At 36.4% G+C, this 27,806-nt stretch overlaps 1 protein-coding gene across 4 annotated transcripts in view; it reads right to left on the bottom strand.

Annotated features, from left to right (window-relative positions):
• The window catches only part of PLEKHH2 (pleckstrin homology, MyTH4 and FERM domain containing H2), a 56,081-nt gene that overhangs the window by 13,448 nt on the left and 14,827 nt on the right, over positions 1-27,806 (bottom strand). The window contains exons 3-22 of one of the 4 annotated variants that reach the window (XM_058835970.1): positions 23,554-23,616; positions 22,370-22,519; positions 21,850-21,933; positions 20,282-20,363; positions 18,557-18,739; positions 16,210-17,192; positions 15,067-15,142; positions 14,534-14,628; positions 13,751-13,895; positions 11,743-11,879; positions 10,564-10,674; positions 10,210-10,296; positions 9,556-9,714; positions 9,210-9,290; positions 6,876-7,055; positions 5,990-6,089; positions 5,765-5,877; positions 3,424-3,603; positions 1,340-1,437; positions 751-928 (exon numbers count right to left, since the gene is read on the bottom strand). In XM_058835970.1, coding sequence (XP_058691953.1) covers positions 751-928; positions 1,340-1,437; positions 3,424-3,603; positions 5,765-5,877; positions 5,990-6,089; positions 6,876-7,055; positions 9,210-9,290; positions 9,556-9,714; positions 10,210-10,296; positions 10,564-10,674; positions 11,743-11,879; positions 13,751-13,895; positions 14,534-14,628; positions 15,067-15,142; positions 16,210-17,192; positions 18,557-18,739; positions 20,282-20,363; positions 21,850-21,933; positions 22,370-22,519; positions 23,554-23,616 — 3,285 coding nt within the window. Of the gene's footprint in view, positions 1-750; positions 929-1,339; positions 1,438-3,423; positions 3,604-5,764; positions 5,878-5,980; positions 6,090-6,875; positions 7,056-9,209; positions 9,291-9,555; positions 9,715-10,209; positions 10,297-10,563; positions 10,675-11,742; positions 11,880-13,750; positions 13,896-14,533; positions 14,629-15,066; positions 15,143-16,209; positions 17,193-18,556; positions 18,740-20,281; positions 20,364-21,849; positions 21,934-22,369; positions 22,520-23,553; positions 23,617-27,806 lie in introns of those variants that run through there. The other 3 variants (XM_058835969.1, XM_058835971.1, XM_058835972.1) reach the window with 3 other exon arrangements.

A 27,806-nucleotide genomic window follows, 5' to 3' on the forward strand; every position in this document is an offset into this window, starting at 1 on the left:
TTCAATTTTGAAACCCTTTAGGACTATTTAAAGGATATTGGTTTTTTCTTGTTTTACAAGACTAGCAGTAAGCAATTAAGAAACTTAGACGTGAAAACACACAGAGTTCTTCTGTAACCTGAAATGAAAAATTTATTTGATATAGCCTTGATCTCATATAAAAAGTTGCTTTCTATCTAGGAATACTATGAATTGTTAAAACCTTCTCAGCCACCTCTCACAGCTGGAAACACAAACCAGGATGTCAAACAGTATGCTTGGAAGCCCATGGACTGTTTCCTCCAGGCTTTGACTAATGACGTCCCCAAAGAGTTAAGAACAGACCCATGTTAGTTCTGTAACAAATATGGTTATCCTTCAGGACTGATAATGGGAGTTACAGCTGTGCTTCCAGGCCTTCACTGAGATATTTAATTTCCAAAATGTCTGATGAAAGGAAGTGGAATTTAATGCCTTTCCTTTTTCTTCAGTCTAATTCATTCATCTCGTGGTCAGGTTAAATAAGAAACAGTTTTGGCAGTTCTCACTCTTACAAAGTCTTACTTTTTTCTTTCAGGTTTTTCCCCAAACCGTTACTTTTACTTGATCAAATAAGATCACAAGTACTTTGTGTCTGCCATTGCTGGCACTAGCACAGGATGAAACTTGAGCCATGTTTACCCTATGTTCTCTTTTTGATGTACTGCTTCATGTATATGCTGACAGCAGGGGGTCGGGAGAGCTCAGATTTCGTGGCCTGCATAACATTACCTGATATATGCCATTCATGAAATGAACTGGAATACTGAAGGGCAGGGAGTGATGGTAGGGATTTCTCAGGAGAGTGGATAGGATTTCCATTCTGGAAGGTCTGGCTTCTCGGTCTCCATTCTGCTGGGTACGTTCTACACAGCGCTGGCAATATATAGCGTATTTCCCAAATTCAGTTCTGTGGCAAAAAGAGAAATAAGGCAATTCTTGGGGACTGACTGAAAGGATAGTGAGTGAATATTTCTGGAGAAGCCAGATGGGAGGAGCACTCAGATTTCACTCTCTGAGATTTCCAACACATTTTTTTGTATGTGGAATTAGAGAATTAGTCTACCGAGACCAGCAGTATTTTGGTTTTCACGGTTTTGCAACACACAGTCAGAGTATGCACTGAAAAATATTTTTTTAAAAAAACTTATAGCTTTCCCAAGTGATGCACAGAAGTAACATGTACTGGATTTTTGTAGCAATTCTACTCAAATTCATTTTAAAATATACATCAAAAGATCTGATATATTACAGGAAAGATTGAAAACAAGGTACTTCAGAAAGACCAGTTGACTAGCTGGGTATTAATATTCAGGCACACCTGGAATCTGCATTCTTCTTTAAGTGAAGTTTAAGAAGCCAAAGGAATGGGTGCTGGGGCAGAAAGAGTCCAACGCAGAGGGCCAAGAGCTGCAAGCCCTGAACAAAAGGAATACATTCACTGTTTTAAACATCTTACAACATAAAATTTCCTGCTGTGGCTGCTGGCCAGCAGTGCAGCTTACTGTGTCAAGTTGAAACTGCTGAAATAGGAATGAAAAAAACAGAACACAGAGAAAAAGCTGAGTAAATAAGCATATCACCTCACTGAAAGGCCCAATACTCTCTATTTACATGTTTACACCAAGTTTCTTTTGGGGCTGGAAATGGGAAAGCAGCTGAGTTTGTATAAAAAACAGTTAATACAAAGGGAAAGAAACACTAAGACTGCAAGGCTAAGCACTATGAAATGTGGAGAAGCCTGTACAATTTTAATTCAGCTCTCCTGTTACACATGTTATGCAGCAACACATAAGACATTTTTTCTCCAACCAAATTGACAGTACCTATTGAAAAAAACAATTATTCAATATTTTGGTATATTGTTGTTGCTCAGTATGTATCCATTGGTTTCACTTAATACAAAGTGCACTCAAGTACCCTGATATACACTTACTAACTTGCAACTACTTTTCTCACAATCAATACTTCACACAATCGATGCTTCACACTGAGATTTAAAAAACAGTATTTCTCTATCTTGATTTATCTGACTTTCTTGGTGTTAAATAGAAATTTGAAAGCACTGGCACAGATATTCCCTTTCATCAAATATCTACACTTTGATGAAGGACAGCATTGGCTCTGTTGAAGGTATACACTGGTGTAGAAGCAAGTGAGGAAACTAAAGCAGGAATTTAGGACTTAATAAACTTGGTGTAAGGCTGAAAACACTTTACTGCATGTATTAACTCTTAAAAGTCATTCCAGGGGGTTAGGACAACAACAATTTATTTATCTGCATCAGAGGGAAGGCCTTACCAGTGGTAAGAAGAGTACCAAAGAAGGATTATAGTAAGTTTAACTTCCATCAGCCATAGGTAGCTTCAGTGTGTGCTAATTGACATTAATTTACCATGCCTGTTATAAAAGCTTTGTGAATGTTTTAGCAATGCACACATCGAGTCACAGAATGGAAGGAACCTTAAAGATTATCTAGCTCTAACCCCCTGCATGGGCAGGGACACCTTCCACTTGACCAGGTTGCTCCAAGCTCAGTTCAACCTGGCCTTGAACACTTCCAGAGATGGGGCACCCATGGCTTCTTTGGGCAACCTGTTCCACTGCCTGTCCACACATCAGCCTTCTCGCAGATATGGGCTGTTTCTAGGCAATAGGTATGGCTCCTGGTCATGTTCTACTTTCTGTGGCTAGAGAAAAACATGTCTATTACAGAAGCCTTGATATGGTAACTTCCTGTCTCATCTTCTGATCCATCTCCTAGTTCTGTAGGCATTGCTCTATCACAAGTGTAATGTTCCAGTTCTGTTAATTCCATGCAAGCTTGAAGTACTGGCTTTCCTTTCAGTTTCAGTTCATTTCCTATCTGGATAGCAGTGAATAGCTGGCAGTGGACAAAGGGAAGAATTTCAAGTATGTATTAATAATGTAGCTTGTAGGGTGAATGCTGAACAGCATGGCACATGAGGGGACATTTATCAGAAGCCCTGAGCCTTAGCTGAGATTCCACAACATGGCACCACAGCTTTACTTCACACTCATGCTACTGAGTCATTTGCCATGTGACTTAGACCACCAAGCTTCCTGAAGCAGCACCTGTCTTAGGAAAGAAGCAGTAAAAAGTGTTATGTTTCATACATTCTTACTTAGCGCTTGACTTGAAGACATCCCATTTTATGTCCACCCTTTACAAACAGCATGGGCAGAGATATACTCTACCACCACATACACATACTTTGTTGGAGGATAGCATCAGCTTTGTTTCAGGAAAACATGTCAGCAGTGAATTGGATCTTAACTCAGCAGATGCTGCAGAAAAGCAGAGCCTCTTTACCACCTGAAACACTCTGTGCAGTTCCTTCATTGCTGCCAAAATCAATACCATTAAAATAAATACTGGGTTACCTGTATTGGTCCTGCCTGGTTTTGTGGATGTCTACGTCTGGTCTGTTTAATAAGTTGGCAACAGATCTCATTTTGAAGTTCAGGATGTGTGAGGCAGATCTGCAAAGCACTTTGGGCCAAAGATACATGGTAATCAATGGCAGGAGAGTCAACTGCAGCATTTATAAACAACTGGCAGGTCTAGATATAAAATAATAAACAAGTGAGTTTACATACAAGAGAGCTTCAACAAATCTTTAAGATGTTCTGTGTATCAAAAGTGTACTTTAACTGAAATCACAATTAGTAAGTTTACCGGTAGAACCCTGCTGGTTCTGCAAAATTGGGTGAAAAGGGGCCAGAATGGATGAAAATCTATACAGAGAGACTTGAGACAAAACACCTCCTACAACCCATGCTTTTTTTTAATGGAGTGAACTGTAACAGGAGTTGGAACAATTGTGATGGTAGGCAAGTTTAAGGACATGCTGAACACAGCTCACCCCTTTACAGGACTTGGAAATTCAATGTCTACAGCTCTCAGTGCCAGAAAATATAAAATGCTTCTGTAAGTAGTGAGCACAACATGGCAACATATACACAGATAAAAAATCCCTATCTCAGAGCCACTGATTTACATCTTGGCTTTCCATGGTATTTTTACTGTAGGTTAAGTATGACCTTTCCTATACTCAGCACTGTCTCAGGAAAGCCAGATGTTAAGTATTTGTTATGCTGTGTTAGAAGAAAGCACATGTATCACTCATTGCATTTACTGTATACAACGGTTGAATTTTTAAGGGATGTAAGCAAAAATAAAAGAACTGGATGGAAGCCAAATATATTTCTAGTCTATTTTTATCATAAATAGGCTAACTGAAACATGACTTGATCTATTTCTAAATAAATGCCCTACCTGACTTCTAAGCTGATTTATACAAGGTTTCAATAGAGCTCATACAAGTAATCTCTTATTTATTTACTTTTAGGTAAGTGTCTGTGATTTGAATTAGGTCTGAAAAGTGAATTCCAAGTAGATGTAAATTTGTTTTTATCAAAGAAGTACATTTCCTTGTAAACTGTCATGCTGCAGGATTGCAGAAAATAATATGGATGAACTTCTTTGAAGTGCTTCACACATTCCAGAGAAACAATCTGGAAAGTTTGCCTAAAAGTGGCCATGACTAAATATACAGTGCTTGTCTTGAATTCCTCTCTCGATCTGAACCGTAACATCAACATTCTCTAGACAGTTGATGCTTCAGGGAATTTTTTCTTTAGACTTGTGTAAGTTCTGTGGAGTAAGTTCATTTATCCAACCTCCACGCCTTCCAACTTGTAATTTATTTCACAATGTACAAAGGAACAGCAAGAATTTCTTTTGTCTCTGAAACAGACTTTACAGCCCGGAAGCAGGTTAATGGCATTGCAGCATACTCTCTCTCATAGGCATCAACTACCTACCTGGCCTTCAACTGGGAAAGATGTAAGGCAGACAGAATTTCTCAAGAGCCTAGCTGTGGCTCAGTGGTTATGGACCAGTATGTGTCTCCTAATCACAAAGCATTTTTACTACACTGGGATGTGTGTATATATATATATATGTGTATATATATATCTATCTGTGTGTATTTTTAAAGATCTATGAGAATCTTTAAAAGTGGACTCAAAGAATTCTTGTAAAATACTTTTAATAATTTTGCTCTGGAATATTTTCTTTATTTATATTACTGAATAATTGGTCTTTGAAGAATAGCTACTTCATATGAAAATATTTTCTTTTTATTAAAAAGAGCAGTACAATCCTTGCTATCTCAGTTTCAAATAATCCATGATCTGCCAAACTTAACATTTACTTTCTTTTTCTTCTGATTTTTAAAGTATCTCCCAGATGATTTAAATCTGTCTAAAACAAAACTTTTGCCTACAATTTTTTTCCCGAATCTAATTGAAAAAATAATATTTCAGATATAGTTTTTTGAATGCAGAGATCTGTCCATGCTGTCAGATTCTTTGGAGCTATGAACTTCAAGGTAAAATTATTATCACTCCCGATGGCCATGGATTTTTCTGCTACCTTGTACTTTATCAATAACTTATCAAATAAGTAGGAATACCAAAAGTGAAAGCCTAAATTGCTCCCTCACAACTAAAGGTCATTTTTATTTGGAAGTTATAGTCTTTGGTGACTATATGGGCACATTTTGTTGCTATCCATTACTTACCTCCACTAAAGATAAAAATGAATTTCTGTTTTCTTTTTCTTATCTGTTGAAAATCTATAGTAAGCCAACTATCAGCCATTCTTTAGCTAAGAGTTAAGATAGTCAGTTAATAAAAACGGCTTCTGCTATGGTTTTACCTTAAATAATTTAATTGCTTCAGTTTGCAAGGCTTCTGATGGCAATGTTGTAAGAGGGGAGGTAATTCCTTCTTTGCTATGGCAAAAGGTAGGATGTCTCCAAATTTGAGAAGCTAAACGGATAAAATATACACATTTTGCAATTAGTTCAGTTCATAAGTACATTTACTAAATAAGTATTGGAAAATCAGTATGTTTAAATGAAAACAAACTCACTGGCATCACCTTCCACGTTTAATAATTTGCAGAGAAGTTGTTCAAACTCAGATCCAACATTTACACTGGTACTTCCAGCTGCAACTGTCAGATGATAAAGCCATGTGTCCTAAAACAGAAAAAAAGAGCAGCTCACTCTTTCCATCTTGAAGGGAGTTGCTTCATCAGGATTTTGCTCTCAACTTGAAATCCATGCACTCCTTTTGAAGGCTAAAGGAGTCTGTCTTTGGTTGAATAAACACATATTCATAGTCTTTATGTTACAAATATTAAGCAAGGAAGATTGGACAGGGCTCTATTCAAAAGTTTATACCCTCAGAAATCATGTCTAATTATCAGAGCATTCTTCCTTTCCTCTACCAAAAGCTTACATAAGTAATTTTTTCACTGCCAAATCTTGCTAACCTGGGGATAAGGCCAGAAAGCAAAACGAGGTCTACAAGATTACTTGAGAACAATGAGGCAACAATAATAAAAATGGTTTTAACCCCACCTCTCTCTTTGCTCCTTTACTACAGTAGGGCAAGTCTGTGCTAGATTAGTCTTGTCAGTGAAAACGGACACCAGTACCCCGTAATCTCTAAGCTACAGCTCTGTCTACAAGTAACTATTTGTAAGCAAAATTCTTATTCCAGCATATACCATATTCTGCACCATCTACTTATGTAGGCAAGCCTGCATATTTTTGTCTGTTTTAACAAGGATTACCTACACTAGCATTGATTTGCAGACAAACTCTGACTGATGTTAATAAAGCAGAACCTTCTCCTTATTATATCAAAATACAACCCAGGTGACACACCCAGTGTGATATGAATATTTCTTAATAAGAAATATCACAGCACCATACTCATAGGTGTGCTACTGAAACTCAGTAAAAATATCCATTAATTACCTTCTCATGTTTGGATCCTATAAGAAGGTAAGTGGGTCCTTGGTCTTTGGGGTGGATAACAACAGTGTAATGGGTTGATAATAAACTGCGACCACTGGCTTCATAATCTTCATCAGAATCACAGGATCTATCAACTTCGTCAACCTTTGCCTCAAAAATCTTGATTTGACCAAGAGGAAACTAAAAGTACATATCAAAATTGGTGAGAGAGGTAACGTTTGTTTCAGTGCCCACGATATTGTATTATGAATTATTTTATTTATTATTATACACTTTTTTTCTTATTCTGCAAATAGAAATTAAAACATGAACTACCATCCATACACATTTGAATTTACTCATTTTCAGTCCTGCCAAGGAATGTTAGATAAGCCAGATGTTGTAGAGAGCAAAAAAGATAGAGAATGATATGTGCAAAAGTCTGAAAATGAAGTTTTCAAAAATTCTTTTCCAGGTCTGCCTCTATAGAGCTAATGCAATAAATGTATGTTACGGTGAGAGAAATCATTCTTCGGAGTTCCCAAACCTGGTTCCAAGCAGAAATTTCCTATGTCAAGCCTAGAACTTGAATTAGGATCTTGTTTTAGAGAGGAATGTATTGTTGATTCATGTTATTTGCTCATACTCTAAATTTAAAAGGTAATTTTTCTGTGTGATAGACCAGAAGGTTAGTTTCTTTCTCCAGTCTGAGAGATCACAGAGCTTCAGTGTTGAAATGTTTATGTGGTTATTTCATTTATCAGGAAATATTTTATCTAAAAAAGCCATTCAAGAGGAAATTTTCACAGAAGTAATTATTTCATAGCTCTTATCAACAGGAGGCCTCAACAAACATAAATACAGCATGAAATCTCTTCACAACTGGGTGACAGGACTGAGAGAGGCTGACTGGCTACTCTACACAAAACTCTCTCCTTTCCCATAGCACCACTGGTAAGGATTAAAAAATGATGTGGTGATTCGTATTTTCTGTAGTGTTTCTGAAGCATTCAACTTTTTGAATAGGATTCTGAGAATCAAAAGATGTCATTTCACATATAAGTAGTCAAGATTGATTTATTCACCAATTTTAACTAAAACACAATTGGCTGACTTTTTAGTTTGAATTCCATTTTGAAAGGTCAATCAAATGGTCTCCATTATTGTATCAGCCACTTCAGATTGTGTAATTTATTTCTGCACAGACACAGTCAGCTACAGAAAACATGATTTTAATTAGCATATTGCTGAACATTAGAAATAAAGTAGCTTTGGAAAACTTTTCATACATATTCTGCTTACAAAAGCTGAATTCTCATTCTGTTCCAAGTTAGCAAATTAGTTTCAATTTTATTTTAAAAGGGCAGCTAAACTTCTTCCAGATGTGAGGGAAATATTCACAAGAATACAGCAAAATTCTTAACTAAAGAGCATGCTAAAATGCCAAAGTCTTCAGTGGTAAAAAAAGTATAAATTAAGGTATGTTAAACATAGATATTTTTCCCTAGGAGAAATTTTAAGTTAATTTTAATGTCTCTGTAGGATGAGCTTAATACTCTAACAAGTTGTTTCCCAAGCCCTGTTTTACATTGTTTTAATGAGCAATTAACATAAAATGTTTTGATGGATGGTTACTGCTATCTTATTCATATAGTTGTAGAAATGGGGTTTTGTTGAGGTTTAAAATGGTTATAAAAGGAAAGGATGACAAAGGGAATAACTGGCTCTCTACAAAAGCTATGAATTACTGGCTCCAGTTTGATTATCTTCTTAAAACAGAAGTACAAATATGAGAATTTCTACTGACTTTTTAAATAATGGCTCAGTGGACTGTACAAAATCCTGTTTCTGACCTGCCTTCATTAAAAAGATGTTTCTTGATGACAAAACACAACGCCTTGGGAGCAAAGGGACAGGCGAAAGTCATGTCTAGGAAGTGTCCTAGCTCTTGCAGCACTATGGATGTACAGTGACATACCAAAGACCAGGATTTGGAAGTCAACTGAGGGACAGAAAGAACATTTAAATTCTTGAAACTTGCAGTCACTGCCCACTGCAAGAGACATAAGAAAGGGTCTGCTTCCAGAACTACATGATGGCTGGGTCTTTTGTGATGCCTGTCAGAAAGGGAAACCTGAACTCCAGGCAAACCAGTGTCTGCCTTCAGGTAGGGATGACATCCATAGTATGTCTCACATCCCATAGAAGGAGACCTATGGGTGTGATCTGCATTGCTGGCTATTACAATCTTACAAGTTTACATTCTGTGTAATACCAAGGCAAACTGTACCTTAATAAAGCTGTAGGTTACTGTTTAACGTATACATTTTCTGAAAAAACAAGAAAGGGACCTACCTTGTCTTCTTGATTTCGGAAATAATACAGAATTTTTCCAACTAGGGTACACCAAACCCTTTTGGAATATCCATGTTTCACCTGTAATTACAGAACATCAGTAATAATCACAGACAGAGAAATACTGACTATTTTCACCATCTCTGAACTTTGGTGATATTGGGAATGCATGTCTTGGTTCAAATTCCTGTCCACACTACTAGAAATAAAATTAAAACTGCGTAACTCTATTAAGGGCATAAGAATTACAGCATTAGATGAGATGCTCATCTAAAGCACAGTAAGGCCAGTGTTGGCCTAAACAGTGTTGGACTAAAGCAGACTGGGGGAAGAAGCGTTTTCTTACCTTTGTAAGTAATCCTTTCATGGTTGGCTTGATTTCAGACTGTACGAAGAGTGGGCTGGCAGCCTGTATTTTAAGAACATTCTGCAGTACTTTGATCCATTCCTCTAAGATGTTGGGGGAATCTGCAGTCAGGTAGTATGTTCGTTTCTCTGTGGTCAGCTGTGTAGTAACAAAGAGTCTTGAGCTTCGAGAACTTGACATATTTGACCCCACAGTGTAGGATTTGTAACATACACCACCCAATGTAGCTTCCCAACTTCAGGGAGTTTATCTTCCCCAAAGTACTTTTTAGTAATCAAACATTCCGTGACCAGACAGAGAGACTTTATAAATCTTTATCTGGAAAGTTCCAGGATGGCAAGTTGAGAAAACTCAATTCTCCTTTCAGACAAATGAATTATCTCTACCCCAATGGCTGACCCCACAACTGCTCTCTTTATTTCTATCCCATATGTGATGATCTAAACTTTGTGGCAAGTTAGGCTTTTTTATACTTTCTGTCACTGAAACAATTCTTTGGTTTCAAATGAAAGGCACTGATTATTTAATTTCAAGTCTACGCTTGGACTTCCAGTGCCACAGGGACTGGAACAAGAGGTTGGCTTTGAGGATGGAGGGAATGCTGAAACAGCAAGAGAGGAGAAAAGCAGACACCTGAATTGTTTGTTTTCCATCACCCCTTTCGATGTGGCTGGATGCATTTAGCTCAATTTGACCTTGAGGCTTTCGAATAACATCACTCTGTATGGAAAGAATGGAGAAAGAGTATTTTAAATCTACCAACAAATAGCAATAAATTAATATAGGACTAATTTAAACATTGATCTTGATAAATACTTTCTAGTTAGACATTGTGTACCTTGTATACCTCTTGAGGAAGTGAGATTTTATGGCAAGGAATCACTCTAACAGCTCAGAAACCAGAAGTGCAATTTTTCTCCTTCTAGCAGCCTTAGATTATCAGCAAACAATCTAATACAAAACAACAGGTAAGTTACATGTACTTACTGGAGATTTGTAATATAGCAATTCACCTCCTTTAAGCACAAACCACCGTCGTTTCCAGGTCTTTACTTTACCACCCATTTTTAACAGATATCCAGATTTTTCCAAAGGTTCCTGGTTGTTTAGAAGTTAGATAAAAAGTGGTTAGATACACATATATACTTCTGCCCCTCAGAAATATGCCTAAGTAGACACAGAGAGATATGTTACTGATTTAAAAGCACACTAAATAATAATTGCAGTATTTGATGAGACTTTTAATCCAAGGACAATGTTTTTACAAGCATCAATTAAGACAAATGTCATGCACATGGGATAATTAATGAATATCCCTACTTACTGTTGTAGTACATGAAGGAGAGTAAGTGCCCCAAAGTATTCAAAAGAATGAAGAATATGATGGTTTCTGGTTTTACTTTCTAGTTATTTATACTAAACAAGGAATGAGATGAATCAAAGATAAATGTATTCTTTTTTCCCAAGTCCAGGTCCTAACCTGAAAACCATATATAAAGACTAATTCTGAGCTCCTCACAGACAAACCTCTAGTATGTACATCTGCAGAACAGAGTTCACAGTTTTGCTCTGTGAAGATAGCTTAAAATAATCTTCATCAGCAGGTAGTCAATCCACTTGTATGGTAAGACACCAACTACTAACACAAGCCATTAAAAAGCTCCTGGAGGCTGACCAGTACCTCATAGTGCTTTGGTTTCTTTGGCCTGTCTTCACATATTACTCTACCTAGGATTTCTCTGATGTTTTCCCTGTATGAGGAAAGGATAGAAACTTATTACTGCACACAGATTTCCACTGATGACTTCAGCTCCTTCTTGGAATGCCCTTCTATTTACCAGACTATTCAAATAATCATTTTAAACTGCTTTGAGTATTTCATATGCAATCTGATGCCAGACCTGGTTCCAAGAAAGGAAATCTCAAGTACTTCGAATTGTATTCTGGTGTTGTTGACCTATTTTTCATTCATTATATAGGAAAGCCTAGAATTATCTTCTACTTTCCTTCACTAATTACAGTCTTATTTGGTGTATTTTGCTGTTTGTACTCATAAGGTAGTCTATGAGCCAGCAAGACTGAATGAAAAGATTTGGTAGCAGCCTTTGAACATAAATATACACACAGTACCTCAGGTGCATTTCTTCACAGAACTTCAGTACTCACATTTTTTCCATTATCACTAGAAGAGGATGAGGTCTTAAGAAGTTTCTGCTCCGGCTCTGAATAGTCTGTATCTACTGAATATGCATCTGGAGGAATAGCATAGTCACTTTCTGAGGTCACAGAAGACAGAGATGCACCTGTGGTAAAAGAGAGTTCTTTATATATTTTTTTATTACATTAGAAACAACTGAGATCAGAATAGCCATACAAAAAGAACATCTGAATAGAACCTGCAGGCAAACATAAGTATCAGCATAAATCCATCAGGAACCGAGGATTTTTTAAAGTATCAGCACCCTGAACTATTAGCACGGTGCTAATTAACATTTTATTGATAATTAAACAGTTAAAGTCCCTTGTAAATGGAACAACAAAAAAAGTCTTCTGTATATTATCCCTTTCTGTTACACTACCACAGCTTCTTTAAAGAGGGAGTTAGTGCCATGAATCAAACTCATTGTTTAGGAAAAAACCCCAGGATCTTTAATTAAACTAAGCAACCTTCCCCCTGCGCTTTCTCTCACTCACTATAGCATCTGGATTTCTCAGGCAACTGCTTGCATACTAAGAAGTCACACTCAACATCTGCTTTGTGTTGAAGCTGCAGGTGACTGTGTTTCAAAATTAGTATGAATTTGTATACCAAGGTTTTCTAAAGGTTTGATTTTCATATTTCATGGGGGGTTTAGAGTTCATTAGCTTTAATCCTGAAAAAAATGCACCCTACTTTCAATTCTAGTCAAACAGTAATAAAAACTCAAACTCTTTCCTCATTCATTATAGAAATATTTTCATGCATGTAAACGTGTTCTTTTTAAGTACTAGTGTTCCACTCTGCAAGGTTATACTCTCCAAAACTGAAATTAAAAGACCTTTTTTCCTTTGTTTCAATAATTTCCCAACTCATTTGCCAATTTTATTCTTAAAAAAGGCATTTCTCATTTATTGCTTTGGTAAGCCATCAAGACTTTCAGAGTGGGTTCTTCTCATGGTGGATCTTTCTTAACAAATTGCAGTGAGCCAATCATGCTTTTGGTGAAATGTGTGATTGCCTAGATTTTTAAAGAATGTGATCTCAACAAAGACCCGTACACATGTGTTTTGTAGTTAAGAAAGGTTTCCACACTTGAAACAATACAAGGACTATTTTATGGCAAGGAAGTGTGAACAGAAGGAATGTTACCTTGATTTTTACATGTATAATTGAGACTACCAAATAATTTTACTTAGCATTTCTAAAGCCATATGTAATGAGGGATCTTAATACTTGGCCTCACTGGGATCTTATTCTCCCTTGGTTTACACAGTGAAGGAATACTCACAGAGATGTAACACTGACAATGTCACCTAATGAGGGAGGATTGTATCTTTCAATATTATGAAGCATATTATTTCCATTTTGCAGATGGAAAACACAGTCAACTAGAAGTGTGGGATTTGTCTTCCACAAAACACAGGACATTACCAGATTTAGGTGTTCTAACTAAATCTTTGCATGGGACCTTAAGACAATCAATGTAAAAATAAAAGAAGTCTTTAATTGCATGAGATAAACAGAACCAAATAATTTATTGAGGGAACTTTTCAACCTGCTTTCTGATCACATGAAATTGTTTTATAAACTTGAATATATGTGTGTTTGGTTTCTCATGGCAATTTTTTTTTCTATGTAATTTTTATTTTTCTATAGTTAAAAGTCACGGGAAGTCCTTGGCATGACAGAGCATAGAGTGGTGCTTCTTGCTTTAAATGTACAAGTCACTTTCCCCCTGTGTAAACAGCCAGCTACAAGATTAATGCCTTAAAAAGATACCTATAATAACAGCAATTAAAAAAAAGACATCTATAACAGTCCTTTTTTCTGACTGAGTAATAGATCTGGGCCTTGAGAGCCTACATTTTAGATGTCCACACAGTTTAAGGAAGAAATCAATTCCCAAGAAAATCATGTAAACTGCCTTGTTTTCTAAAGCTCCCAGAAGTTACTTGTTCTTACGGTTTTGCCTACCTCGTTTCATAGCCCGAGGACTCCCTGGACCACTTCTGCTTCGAGAATCAGACTCAGAAGTCCGAGAGCTGGACCGAGAGCTGTCTTCTTCCTCAGATCCTGACGACTCATCTAGAAATGGGCTGTTGCTTATTTGAGTTGCTTTCTGCAGAAATGAACACAACACCCTTCAATACATTCATAAAGGCTATCACTCATTTCCTCCATACTGTGGCAGGGCTCTGCTTGCTTCATAATACTCAAAGCTGTTCTTGCCTGGGTTGTGAGTTTTGGCACACAAATATTAACATGAAACTGAATTCCCTCTGCTCTCTGTGTACTCAACCACACCCATACTTTAGAACAGAAACCTGAGATAGCTCAAGGCATGGGTCTTTCCAAATCACAAAATGCTGCCAGAAAACAAACAATACTGTGATTACTGACTGCTGGCTGTGTGACTAGAAACAGCTCTGGCACTGACACAAAGACATTTCTACACATACACACACTTTTAATTATGACATTGAACACCATGTGGTTCTGTTTAATAATTAACAAGCCTTTAGGAAAAATCAGCAAGGAGCCTAAGAAGAATTGACCTAGGCCACTAACATTTTATAGGCAGTATTTTTTTTTTTCCCCAGCTATTTAACATTACTATTACTTCTGGGGGTCTTTGATCTCTGTACATCAACTTAAAACATACTTGGCATGGTAGTATCAAATGTGAAATAGCAAGTTCCTGGATGTAACCAAGCCTAATGATATTTAAAAATTTTCTTTTAACAGTAATACAGTTACCCCTTTCAAAGTGGTGTAGACAGGAGTGGTCATGTTCTTATATATCAGAGAAGTATATAATCCAGATACGGAGCATGAAGTTAGTGAAACAGCACCTAAAAAAGAAACATACTTTATAAATTGCCTTCCTAATTCACCCCCAATTAACCAATTCAAATTTTATATTTTTTGTGTTGTAGAGCTGCTATAAAAAAGCAAATTAACTTCTGAACTGATTTGGATGTGAGATTTTTAGCTTTTTGTAATTTACAATGCTTTTAAAAACAAATAAAACTGCAGTCATGAACACTAGCCCTTTTTGAGGAGGTACCTGGTATAGAATCTCCAAAGTAGTGAAATGCAAAGTAAACCGGAGTGAAATTCAGCACAAAGTCAAGATGTAAGGTATCAGAAGACAATTGAAAGATAAATGTCTTCTAGGTTTTAAATAGCTGGTAACTAAACATTTCTAAAAATATTTTAAAGGTCCTAGCTCATATCACCATAACATTAGAACTTTTGTCAATAGGACAATGAAGAACTAAACTACTTACTTTTATTAAGAGATTCCATGGTGAAGGCTTCAGACATCCTTAAACCAGATTTGGCGACAGCATAAATTCTACTTTCCTATACAAGCAGAATGGATTTGATAGTAGATAATTAAAACACAACAAGTACTTTTGTTCTGTTTAGCCTCCTATTCTTTGTGTTAGTGCAACTATGTGATGTTCATAAAATGACATTGTCAATACCAACTGAAAAATGCATCTTTCTTTTGTATGGTGTACACATCATAGCCATAGCCTTTTCTGCCATTTTTCATACAATGTAACTTATTCTTAAAAATACTATTATCAGGTGCCAAAGAAGCAATAGCAAGAATGTTTTTTAATGGAAGACTGTGTGTTAGGAGCAGAAAAATGCCACTAGAATTTTGTGTTAAAAGGCTACAATAAGAAAAGTATAATGCAAAAAGCTCACTAAAAATATATATATACAGAGAAGTTGTTACATAATGTATTATTTCCTTCCTGAATAATAAATAAATAAGAATAAATTTAATGAATTGTTAATTAATACAGTGTCTCTGACACTGAAAATGCAGAGCTGGACCAAGAGCTGTCTTCTTCCTCAGATCCTGATGAATCAACTAGAAATGGGCTGTTGCTTATTTAAGTCTTGACACAGTTAATTCTGGATTTTTTGTAAGACATGTTAATATCTATTTTAATATCCTGACTGATAACTTTAAAATTTTACTTGGAAATACGATCAATTACTTCTGTAATTTGTAGTTGTCTGCTGTTGACTTAATTGTCTAGATTGTTAGTGGCACAATGATTACAGCAAGGGCATTGACACCAGCATTCTTGGGCTGTGTTAAGAGTTCAGATAAATAAATAAATGCAGTCACAAGCATTACATCCTTGGATACACTTAAAAAGACATACGTAACTTAGATGTGACATGAAAAAAACCCTGGGTTTATCTATAAAATAGAGACCAGACATGAATTTCAATGGCAGAAATACTGCACTGAAAATAAAACTAGGTTCTGAGTTTGTAGTTATGATTAAGGTAATGCCCTGTATTGTCATTAAACAGAAAGTAATTAAAATAGAGGAAACAAAAATCATAGGAGAGAGTCATAAGTTAGTTTTGTCAGTAGGAAAAATATTTATAAGTACACTTACCCAGGAAGGAAATCGATGTAATGGGGGTGTTGGAGGTTTGTTGCTAGTACCTTTTTTCATTGTATCACAAAGTTCCTGGGCTTCAGCATCTTGTGCTTCAGTGCAGTCATAGGTAAACACTCCTTCATCACAGCCAATCTCCATTTTCTCTAAAATATCGGTCTCTTCTCCATCCACCAGATCTATGTCTGTTTCCTGAGGTCTCCATGGACGGATCATGCTTATGGCATTTCTATTTCTACCAAACATTCTGTCAGAACTCAGCTGGGGCTGGCTTAGGTGTTTCTTTGCTAACACTGAATTTAGACTAAAGACATTAGGGGTCCGTAACTTGGGATGTGGCAAATTTGAGGGAAAATTGGATGGAGTTTTGCACTGAGAACCTGCAGAAGCTGCTAGAATTGGGTGTTTAGGTGTCAGAGCAGGGGTTAAAATTGGACTTGGGGTGTTTGCCTCACTGGATGAGGATGAGTAATCAAGCCTCTGTGATTGAAATTTCTTATTCAGTTCATCCGAAGAACTATCTTGGTCTTTCTTTTTCCTTGTAAAGTCAGAGTTGCACTTTCCACCCAGATTGCTCAGGCCTTTTCTTTGGGATCCCTGCTGCCATGAGTATAGCTTCTTTTGCTGAGTCCTCTTAACATCAAAACTCTCTTCTTCAAAGAGAGAACTACTGTCATCAGATGCTGTCAAATACATTTCACTCTCCACTCTACTGTACCTTGCATTCTTTTCAGATGTGTGGCTTGAAAGAGTTGATGCACATCTGGATTTCAGTCTTTTATTGTCTCCTCCATCCTCATCTGAGCTCCAGTCACTCCCAGTAGTGCATGAGTTCTTTGACATGTCACTGTCTATGTCTTTGGATGAGCAGCTTGCTCTCACATTTTTGTTCTGCTCAGAGGAACTCTGTTGCAATGACTTCTGACCTTTATTTGTCTCGTGTACAGGACCAGCAAAGGTTGTTTCCAGGACATCCTTCTCTAGAGGAGAGACATAATGAACATGAGAAAATTATTTTAGCAAACTTGACTGATAAATGGTTTTGTCATCATGCCTGCAAGTAGTAAGTAGTTAATAATTTAAAATGTGTGAGAACAATTTTTTTTAAAATACTGTAAATAATAAACATTAAGAAAAAATTATAAACTCTTTAATGGGACTGAATACAAATTATTATTATTAAAAACTGTAATAAACATTACTCAAAGTTCTAGCTGAAATAAAAATGGCAATAAGTATAAAGATAAGCAGACTGGAGTCATATTTTAAAGTAAGCCATGTATGTGTGAAAACAAACAAACAAATGAAACTAAAAAAAGCCAAATACTAAAGAGGGCATACAAATTTAGATGCTTTATTAAATTTAAGGCAAATTAAAGTTTAATAAAAGCTTGTCAGAAAGGATTTTCATTAACAAATCAAGTACTCTGAGCATTACTACAGTGTTTATGCACAGAAATTTATTCTGGAAGCTATTATTGTATTCCAAGTAATGAATGCTTAGAGAGAGTCTAAGCATTCACAGGAGTGAATGAGAGTCTCATGGAAAGTACTTCAGGAAAGATGCTGTGTTAAAAAAAGCTTTGTTTCTGCTCTTCACTTTTACCTAGTTTTGCAAGGGAGAGCTATAGCCTGTAACATGTTAGTGAGGCCTGCATGTTCCCAAATTAAATCAGATGCAAGAACAAGGGTTTTTCTACACAGACACTTGGAAGAGTCTATGTTAAATACCTGCGTGAAGTTAAAGTAGACTGAATAAGACAAAGATTTTAAGTTCAGCCACATTAAAGTAATGAAGTCCCCAAAATTATCTGTTTCCATCTACACAAGCCTAAGGTTCTATGTCTTATCCTTTCCCTTGAAAAAAATCACTGTTACTTGGATACCCTCCTCTGTAAAAACAGAAGTAATAATACACAGACACCTTCATAATGAACTTGCTGTAATATAAGTATACAAAATATCCATGGGATCTCTTTCAGTTTCTGATTTTCAAAAGACCCCAGCTTGCCATTCTGGATACCATGATTAACTGTGGAGAAAATACTGAGGTCATAAACAGTACAAGGGATTTGAGTGAAGGATCAGAGCAACAACAAAGGTCACAACCACATCTTTACTTTGCAGCCAAGGCACCCAGGAGCCTCTGCATGCTCCCAAATAATGTATTAGTGCTGTTACAGAGACTGTAGTGCTCGACAGGATGATTTCTTCCTAGTAATAGAAGAGTAGCAGTGAACAGGTATGCACTTTGAAAAGAGCTGGTTTGAATGCACCGACAGAGTTGTTGATTTTAGTTTCCCACTTGTGTCAGAATAAAATGGCAGTGTTGGTTACAAGGTACCTGGCATGTTTTTGCCTTCAGGGTAGTCTGACTCTTTAAGTGAAGCCTTGCTTATTTCTTCATGCTTAGGCGACGGTTGTGGACTTCTTGCTCTATTTGAAAAGCATCCAAAAGTCAAACTGCTTAGTCGCTGGCACTCTCCAGGCTTTTGTGCTGAAGTAACAGATTTCTTACCAGTAGCTTCTGAAGAACAGTAATTCAGAAATCTTGTGTTAGTGAGATACAACAAGCTGTGCAACTCTTGTCTTTATTCTGCAGTGCAAAGTTTTCTTTCAAAGGTAACTAAAATTTAGAAAAAAAGATAATAAAAATGTATTTTAGGAAAAAAAACCCTACGTGACATCTCTCCATATCAGGAGAAACCCAGAGCAATGTTCGTAGTTCTTCAAAATTGATATAATAGGAAAAAAAAACACTTTTAACAATTTCACAGGAAATACAGAAGAGTAAGTTACCAGGTTTAGAAGGTCTGTATGGAGGAGGACTTCAAGGGAAAGAAAGTGAAAGCAGAAATTGATGAACTGCCTTGAACATAAAATCTGTCTGTCCATCCGTGTTCATAAAAATGCCTGTGGTGGATCCAGGAACAAAAAACCCTTATGCTACCTGTAAAACTGCTTAAAACAGGATCATGTGTTCATAATTTATAGCCTGTCACCAGCATGGACACTGCAAACAGTAATAAATTTCTTAATATTTTTAGTCATATCAGTAACTGTGTGTTGGAAATGATATGGTCTCAAAAAACCTTTAAATAGATCTCTCAGAAGAGAATGACTGGAAGTGTATGGAATTGCTACTTATCAAAAGATAGCAAAGAAGCAAAACAATCCAGTTTCTTCATTAACACAAAAGCGCATCTTAGTTTAAAAACTTTATATTGTATATGAATTTTAAAATTTTTGTATTTTCATATATTATGTATACTACGCATATACACTCACACACACTTCCCTACACACATTTTTAAATATCTGTGTATTTACATGTGTATGTAAGATACATTATCAAGAAACGAGGGCTAGGTAGCAAATTAACAAATTTTCATATGATAGTAAATTGTCAGATCAACCAGGTATGGAGAGGACAATGGAAACTTTCAGACATACTTCAGAAAACTGGTGAACAGGCAACGTGATGGTGAATAAAATTCAATTTTGATCAATGTGAAATAATGCTCCTTAGAGGGCATCTTTCTTTTTTTTTCTATTTACACTTTATGATTTTTAAATTTACCTATTTGGAGAGGAACCTGGTGATACTGGGTCTGAATTAAGATTTTGGATCACTGTAGTCAAAGGTAGTAACTAAAAATATCTGATTTGAGTTCTGATTCCCAGCTGACCATTTGCTAGAAAAATCAAATGCAGACTGACATTCATGTATTCTTTAACAGTTTTATGACCACCTGTGCTATAAAGAAGTGAAAGCAAAGATCTGTCCTAAATCCAGTAAAATCCTATTACTTGCAGAACCTCTTAAGCAACAGTGGTAGCCTTTCACCCCACAAAAACCAGTTGTGCCTTGTCTGCATGTCTTATCAGCATAAAACCAAATGATTCCTTCCCAACACCTTCACGTACAGTCACTCTGATGTCAGTTCATAGTCTCTGAAGTCTTTGTGTTTTCACAGAATATTTTCAGTCATGCAGATGCACGCATTAATAGGGAACAGAAATAAACATGCCATAAAGAGAGAAGTTTTCAGAAGATTTGTACATTTACCTTGCAGTTTAGATTGTACCGTTTTCATCTCTTTGGTTTGCTTTTGGTTGATCAGGCGAAGGTTCTGATTTTCCACCTCTAACTAAAAGCATATAAATGTAATCTCATCCATCGGTGAAACAAATCTTAAAGTCATTACATTTATGTTTTCTCTGAATTTCTGCTTATCTAAGTATAGAGCTAGTTCAAATAATAATCTCTCTGCTACTTCTCTAAATACCAGTCTAGGCATCTCTTTATTCTGAACAACTAAATTCCCTGCAATGATTATATGCTCAATTCTGCCAAAATCATTCCCCCAACAAAGCAAACCCCTGTCTGCTTTAAAAATCCACAATAAATAAGAGAAAAAGAAAAGTGCATTGGCATTTTTCATAAAAACAGAAGGTTAGAATTACAACTTCACAAAACCAAGAGTGAGCAGAGGAATCAGAGGGATCCTAACACCTCCTTATCATCCCACATCAAAAATGAAAAAAAAAGTAGGTGCCAACAAACTTTATACAAAGCAAAAGTCTTTCTACAGGAAATAAAAAAACAACAATCCATTGCTGTAGCCCACCACTGGGAGGTAAAAGATGCTGGTTCAAACTCCTGTTCCAGATTAGGCAAACAGATTTGAATCTGTGTATCCCTTGTCACACAGAAGGAAGCCAAAAATTCCACTTCCCACTGAGTGACACAGTCACATCTGTGAAACTAGCTTGAGATTTTCCATTAAGAGTAAGTAAATACTTTGAGTCATACTTGATTTTGTCCAAACTTTTTCACAATAATTTTAGCTAAATTTAATGACATTTTTATTAAATTATTTTAAAACAATTTATTTTAGCCTTCACAGATGAAAAGTAAATATTTTATGTAAGAACCTTCTAGTTTCATACTTCAAAAACAGTAACTTAATTGTTTTTTAACTCAAGTATAACTTCCAGTTAATTCCAAGAGAGCAAGATTCTAACTTTTACAGGCGACTTTAAATTCTACACCCAGGGAGGAGAAAGCACAGCTGCACCCCAAAGCTGGCAGCCTTAGACAGGGCAAAGACATGGTTATCTTACCACAGCAGAGAAAAAAGGGAGACAACTGGTCTCCTGAAACTAGAGCTGGTGTCCCTGAAACTATTTGTGACTAAGAGTAGTGTGGGCATTGTGAAATAAAAAAATGATCAAGGCTTTTTTTCTGCCAGGCCCCAGCAGGCCTGGTTGGCTTTCTGGGGATTATTCACACTTCAGGCATCTGCTTGAATAAGCTCAGTTTGCCAGCTAAGCTCTCTCAACTAGTGGAGAAGTTGACCTTCCAGAGAGCAGTCCTGGGTCCTTTCTCCAGAAAAAGGACCCAGATCTTACTGGGCTGACCAAATCAGACACCAGAATTCAGGTGACTTGGACACTCTGCCCTCTATGCCGTTGTTTTCAATTCTCCTCTTTCCAGCAAATAACTATAAAATCAGTGAAACTAGGAAGCATTTCTTTTACTATTGCACACAGGCCTTTAACAGCCAAAAGGTCTAAGGGATATCCAGTCACACCATTATATTTTCTGTGTAAGTATTGTAGCAAGAGTTATACCTCATGAAGCTTGACTGTCACCCATTCTTTTATTTTAGCTGCTTTTTCTTCTATGATTTTTGCTTCTTGCAGTCTTATTTGCTTCTGGAAAAAATTGACATAAGCATATTTTTCACTGAGTAATATTATCTGCCTGTGTAGTATCTTCAGACACAAATCCTAAGATTGCTTGAAGTAATTCAGGCTCATGGTGGTTTTTAAAAAAATGAGGACTAGGGTCTTCATAGAGGCTGCTATTCCTCTTTCCTCTAGTAAAAATGAAAGCTCTTCAGGGGGGACAGTGAAGAGGAATATCATCTTTCCCCTCCTCATTGTCAGTCGTTCTTTCAATGGAAGCCAGAGCATAATTTGAAAAGGAATAAACATTATTCAAATTATATCCTTCCAAAAGGAACCTCTTTAATCAAACAACAGAAATATTGCTAAACTTTTCTGTCCTCTATTGATCTGATTTTTTTTTCCCCTTTGTATAATTAAAAAGGGAACTGATGTTCTCTTTTGTAACACCATTATTCCTAACCTGTTCTTCAAGTTGTTGCTCCAATTTTTGTATTAAATCATTTTTATCTTGTATCAGGATCTCCAGATCTTGACATCTCTTATACAGCCTGGTTTCTGATTCACTTGTTTGAACATTTGCTGCTTTTAATTTCTCTTCCATGATCTGCACCTATTTGGAAAGTCAAATATAAAAATTTAAGGACCATAACACTCCAAGTCAAAGATAATAATTTATTCACAAAATAAACTTAAAATTGCCTCCACACTTAAGATTCAAGACAACCCTGCAAAGTTTTGAAGCCTATTTGAGAAGAAACCCCACAGTTCATTATGTCTCCCTATGCATTTAATACCAACAGGGCTGGCAAAAAACTGGAAGATGTTACACAGATTTTTTTAGTATCTGTGAGAGGCTCCTAGTTTTGTAGCACACAAGCTTTTAGAAACACCAGTATGGGAAGAATGCAATTTATCTACAGGGAGCTGTAAACAATGTTTTAATAAATAAACAATTCCACACTGTAAAAAAAACCCAGCAAATTATCAGTAGCATTCTAAAAAATTGCTTAAAAATACTTGGCTTATAGTCAGGAATGTTTTCTAACTCCAAATTAGTACATGAAGATTTTTAGTCTTATAATTTTCAGTTTCTATCTGTCTCACAGTAAGAGATGAGGAATGTTCCAGCGATACAAGATGTATGTTCACAAAATGTCTACCATTTTGGCTACGTCTGCCATTTGGAATCAAAAGGCAACTTTGGTTAAATATTTAACCATGATCTCTTTTTTTAAATGATGTAACTTGAACAAGAGGAACAAACAACACAGAACAGTTCTATTTAGAGGCTGTATAGGGTAGCCCCATTTTATTTTCTTACAGATCTTCTAAAACCGGTCACTGTTTCCTCTCCCTTTTGTTTCCATATGCATCGTATATGGAAAGAGACTCACAGCACATCAATGACGAAGCTCATTCCATGCATCTACTTTTGATTTGTGATGTTAGCTTTGACTTTATTGAACTGAACTGAAGAGTGAGCAAAGAAAGGAGTTAGAACTCTCCGTTAGGACAAATCAAAAGACTAAAAGAAACTGCCTTCTCCATTTTTAGAAGTACTTAAAAATAAAGCAATTTTTAAAATTTCACCTTACTAAACTACCACATGCACACAGCTAGTGGAGATATTTTTTCCATTTATACCTGCTGAAACGCTCTCTCCGCTTGACGATCAGCATCTATAACTTGCTTCTCAAGCTGCTGCATCTGTAGATGTATAAAAACATACAGTTAAATTGCCATGCCTTCTGCCTCTCATCAGAAAAATATATTTTCATGGTCTGTTTTGAAAAAGGACAGGACACATGGTGGGCAGGAGCACAAAAATAAATGGATAAACTGTGTGTCAGACTGGGAAAAGAATTCACCATCATGACTGTATTAAAACATTGTAAATACTCTTCAACAGAAAAAAAAAATATATACACCTCTTCTTCATAATTCTCTGGCTGCCATATGACATACTGCTTTTTCTCTCCTGCTACCAAGAGCAGAAATTCCTTTGACAACAGTCCTGAAACCTTCCTCATGTCCTTCCAAAAGAGGCAAGAGCAGAGGGAACTTGGCTGCTAATCCTTCTGATGTTGACAAATTCAGTATTTTGGGCAAATATGCTACAAGGACTGTCCCAGACTTCTCCACTGTTGCACGAAAGAAGGCAGGATGTGGCAGATAGGACATGGTGGCCTCAGGTGCTCCACAGCAGCAGTGGATGAAGTGGATGAAGCATGGAGAAGTGCAGGTCACCTCTGAGAGGGTGGAGCCTGATCTCTTTCTTTATAGTGATGCCTAATGAATCATGAACCAGTCTTTGTCCAGGGCCTTGGAAAACCCCTGCATTTTACAAGATTTATTTTGAAGTCTTTCCCAACAATACAGAAGAGGCCAGAAAGATACTTTGTTTACATTTTGTTATATTTTGTTAAAAGCCCTCTAGTCTGATTTTGCTGATTTTTTTTTATAAAGCCCTGGTTTGAAGTAACACTTGAAAGTTCATAAGGTAATCCATGACTTAAGGACTTAGTGGTTCTCAGGAAATATCTAGGTAAGACCTCAGTTCATCTGAAGAGAATGAAACATCAAATAATTAATATTGCCATAGTCAGTATTCAGCTAGAAAATTGTTCTAAGAAAAGCATATGATGCAAATATGCAAATGAAACCCATTTATTCCTTCTTCAGTTTACTGCACGGTTTTAAAACAATCAGTTTCATCCTGTCCTGTTTGTAATCAATTTTTAGCATCTCTCAGTTTCTTTTTCACTCTCCATCTCTTTTTTTTTTCCTCTTCCCAATTATGCTGCTAATCACATGAAACTTTTAGCACCATATCCATACAAGGACAGAGTCATCATTTTCTATCAACCAAAAACTGAAAATGGAGGAAATGAGTTTTCACTAAGAGAAAAAAACTGCAACTCACCTTCTAGTACTCTCTCATACAATACAAAACCCCAAAGTCTACATCATAATAATATCACAACAACCACTGATACAAGAGCAACAAACATTTCACAATGCACATGGTTATAGTCAGGTCCCTAGTGAGATGTTTTGCAAGAACACTTGTAAGGCTATGATCTTCCCAGTCATTAATTCTCCAGACAGACAGGGAGATAAACCTTCTTTGTTCCTCTCTCGTCATATGAATTTAATTTCATATTTAAATGACCCCACATTAAGATTTTGAGTTTAATTTTTATAATTTTGACTTCTAAGGTTACTTTCCAACTGTCTTTTTGGTTTTACATTTAAACGGAAGTTTGGTTTGCAAGACTCACTTTAGTATCATTTTTCAGACACTTATTTTTTAGTGAGTTGAGATTCAGAAACTAAGGTTATTTCTGAATATATATGGTCGCTAACATTCCAGCACAGCAAAGACACTGTGCTAAACATAGTGGAAGTGCAAGTACTAATAATGAACTAATACTCTATGATGTTCTGACTCTATTAATACTATGACAGAAAACTATTAATATTATGACAGAAAGCTTCAGATATTTATATTGCGAAATTCACTGATGAGCAGGAAGTTGTTAATCAACTTTCACAGGCAATTTGTAAATGCATGGCAGCAACTGGCAATTTATTTATGTCCCATGAGTTAAGGTCATTTCATCTGTAAGGCAGTATCAGAAATGTGACAGATTCAGTAAATGGAATTAAAACCTGAAAAGGTTTTAACTTGCTTGCCAAGTTCACCCAGCCGCCACTGCAGCGCAGCCAGCTCCAACTTGGCTTAAACCTGAAAACAGCTGGTCCCTCCAGTGGCATCTCATGATCACTGAGCATACTGCTGCTCTTCTACACAACCATTTGAGTCCTGGAGAATCCAGTGCACTAAAGGCCCACGTTCCTTCCATGGCTGTGTACTGACACTGCACAGTGCATCTCTTGCTAGGAATACACACTGCTGCACAGGATCAGGAACAGAATAATATGTTCATGTAGACTACTGGGACCAAGAATATGATTTGAATAAAGTTGTTGCTTTATTCAAAGTATCAGTGCTTTATTAAGATGATGTAAAGCCAGGAGCCAAAGAAGCTGAGAGACTACTACCAAGTGAAAGATCATTCAGAGATTATAAAGGGAAGAGCAAAGTTTATTTTTGCCTCTTCAACAGTTAGCTGTTTCAAGAAGGTGTGCTAAGAAGCATTGTGTGGTCTCACAATATGGATCTGTCAATCAGCATCCTGGCAACAAATAAATGTGAGATTTCATTTGCAAAATTTCTAAAGGGTCTTCAGTTTCTTTTAGGAGACTCCCGTTTAAAAAAAGCAATCTATATTATTCAGCAACAGTCAAATATCATGGCTACCAAATATGAGCACCTCTGTTAAAATTAAATTTGCCAGCATTTCAGTAATTTTGGTGCTACATAATGATTACTAAGTGAGTCCTGGTTTTCCCGTTATTTAGAGTTTATATAGGTTTGTTTTGCAGGGTCTACTGTAACAATAATGAAACTTTAAAAACATGGTTTTTCCGTTTGCATAAATAATCACCAAATGGTTTTGCCTGAAAAACTAGATTTACATCTATACTCTGACTACTTTGCTTGTTTATAAGCCTGTGAAGTTAAAAAGAAGAAATGACTACCTTAGAATACTCTTAAGGCTATCAAACTTGTTGGGCAAAAGATTCGACCAATTTCTATGGGAAGAATTTTTCTTCCCAAACAAAATCTAACCTTAAATTTTCTTCTTAAGTCAGTGACAAGTTTCTCAACAGTGACCACAGCATTACTGAGAGAAGGAAATATGAGACTGGCTGAATAACTAATGGTTTAAATCAAGCCATGCTTAAGAATAAAATGCAGCGCTAAATCCTCTTTACCCAAGGACTATGAAGGCCATTTCAGACCATGCATCAATAGCTTAAGATCTTCAAATAAAATTTTTTTAAAGAATCCTTAACTTGTGGATGGATGTGTCAGGCAATGGAAGCCATATCTATGCTTAGAGGCAAATGTCAGATGCAGAAGAACTCTCACCTGTGGCAGCATCCTGAATGCTGACGACCAACTCTGACTTTATAAAGAACATCATTTGAATAAAAGAAAGACCTGCTGAACCAGACCTCTGTCACACCAACTTCTTTCTGTATACACCTCAGCAAACTGCCAGCATCACTGGATCAAAATGTTTTGTATCAGCTGTTAGGTGAGGCATTGCTCGAATGAACTACAGTCTGTAAAGGATCAAGTGACATACAATTGGCTTCCCAGAAGAAATATGGAGAGCCATCATGTTATTGATAACATTTGGCATGTGGCATATATTTAAGCTTAATTTTCTATCATGTCCTAAATAATTGTAACTTGAAACAATGCTCCAGTTCAACAAACCTCTTGTAAGGAATTGACAATGTTTTTGTCACACACATTGGATTTGTACAAATTCAGTAAGAATTCAGAGATGTCCTGTCATAATCTATCCTGATTTTTATTTTGCAGTCTTAAAGATACAAAAAATAGATGCATATTGACTAAAGAACACAGGTACAGAAGAACGGATGCTACTTTAACCTGCACTTTCTCCTTCTGTCTTTAAGTGAAAAATCCTCTTACGGTTTCCAGAAAACAGATTAGTGCATGCTGCATCAATTACTGAATTATAGAAAACAGTTTCCATTGTTAGAAACAGATTTGGTATTAAACTTAGTAAGGAAATAACTACTCCACGTCTGACACTCATCAGATTGAGCTATTTTTGTTCAAACAATGAACAAAGAAATGCCACATGTGACTAAATAGTGAATGCTTTGAAGAAACACGGCAGCAATAAAAACAGAGGTGTATTGTCTTGGAGGTCTGGACATTGAAGTACAACACACAGTCGCTGGGAGTTTTTTACAGTGGAAAGGCAAATAATAAAGTGATTCCATTTCAA

This window comes from Poecile atricapillus, chromosome 3, assembly GCF_030490865.1.
Source record: "Poecile atricapillus isolate bPoeAtr1 chromosome 3, bPoeAtr1.hap1, whole genome shotgun sequence".
In the NCBI taxonomy this organism is placed as follows: Eukaryota; Metazoa; Chordata; class Aves; order Passeriformes; family Paridae; genus Poecile; species Poecile atricapillus.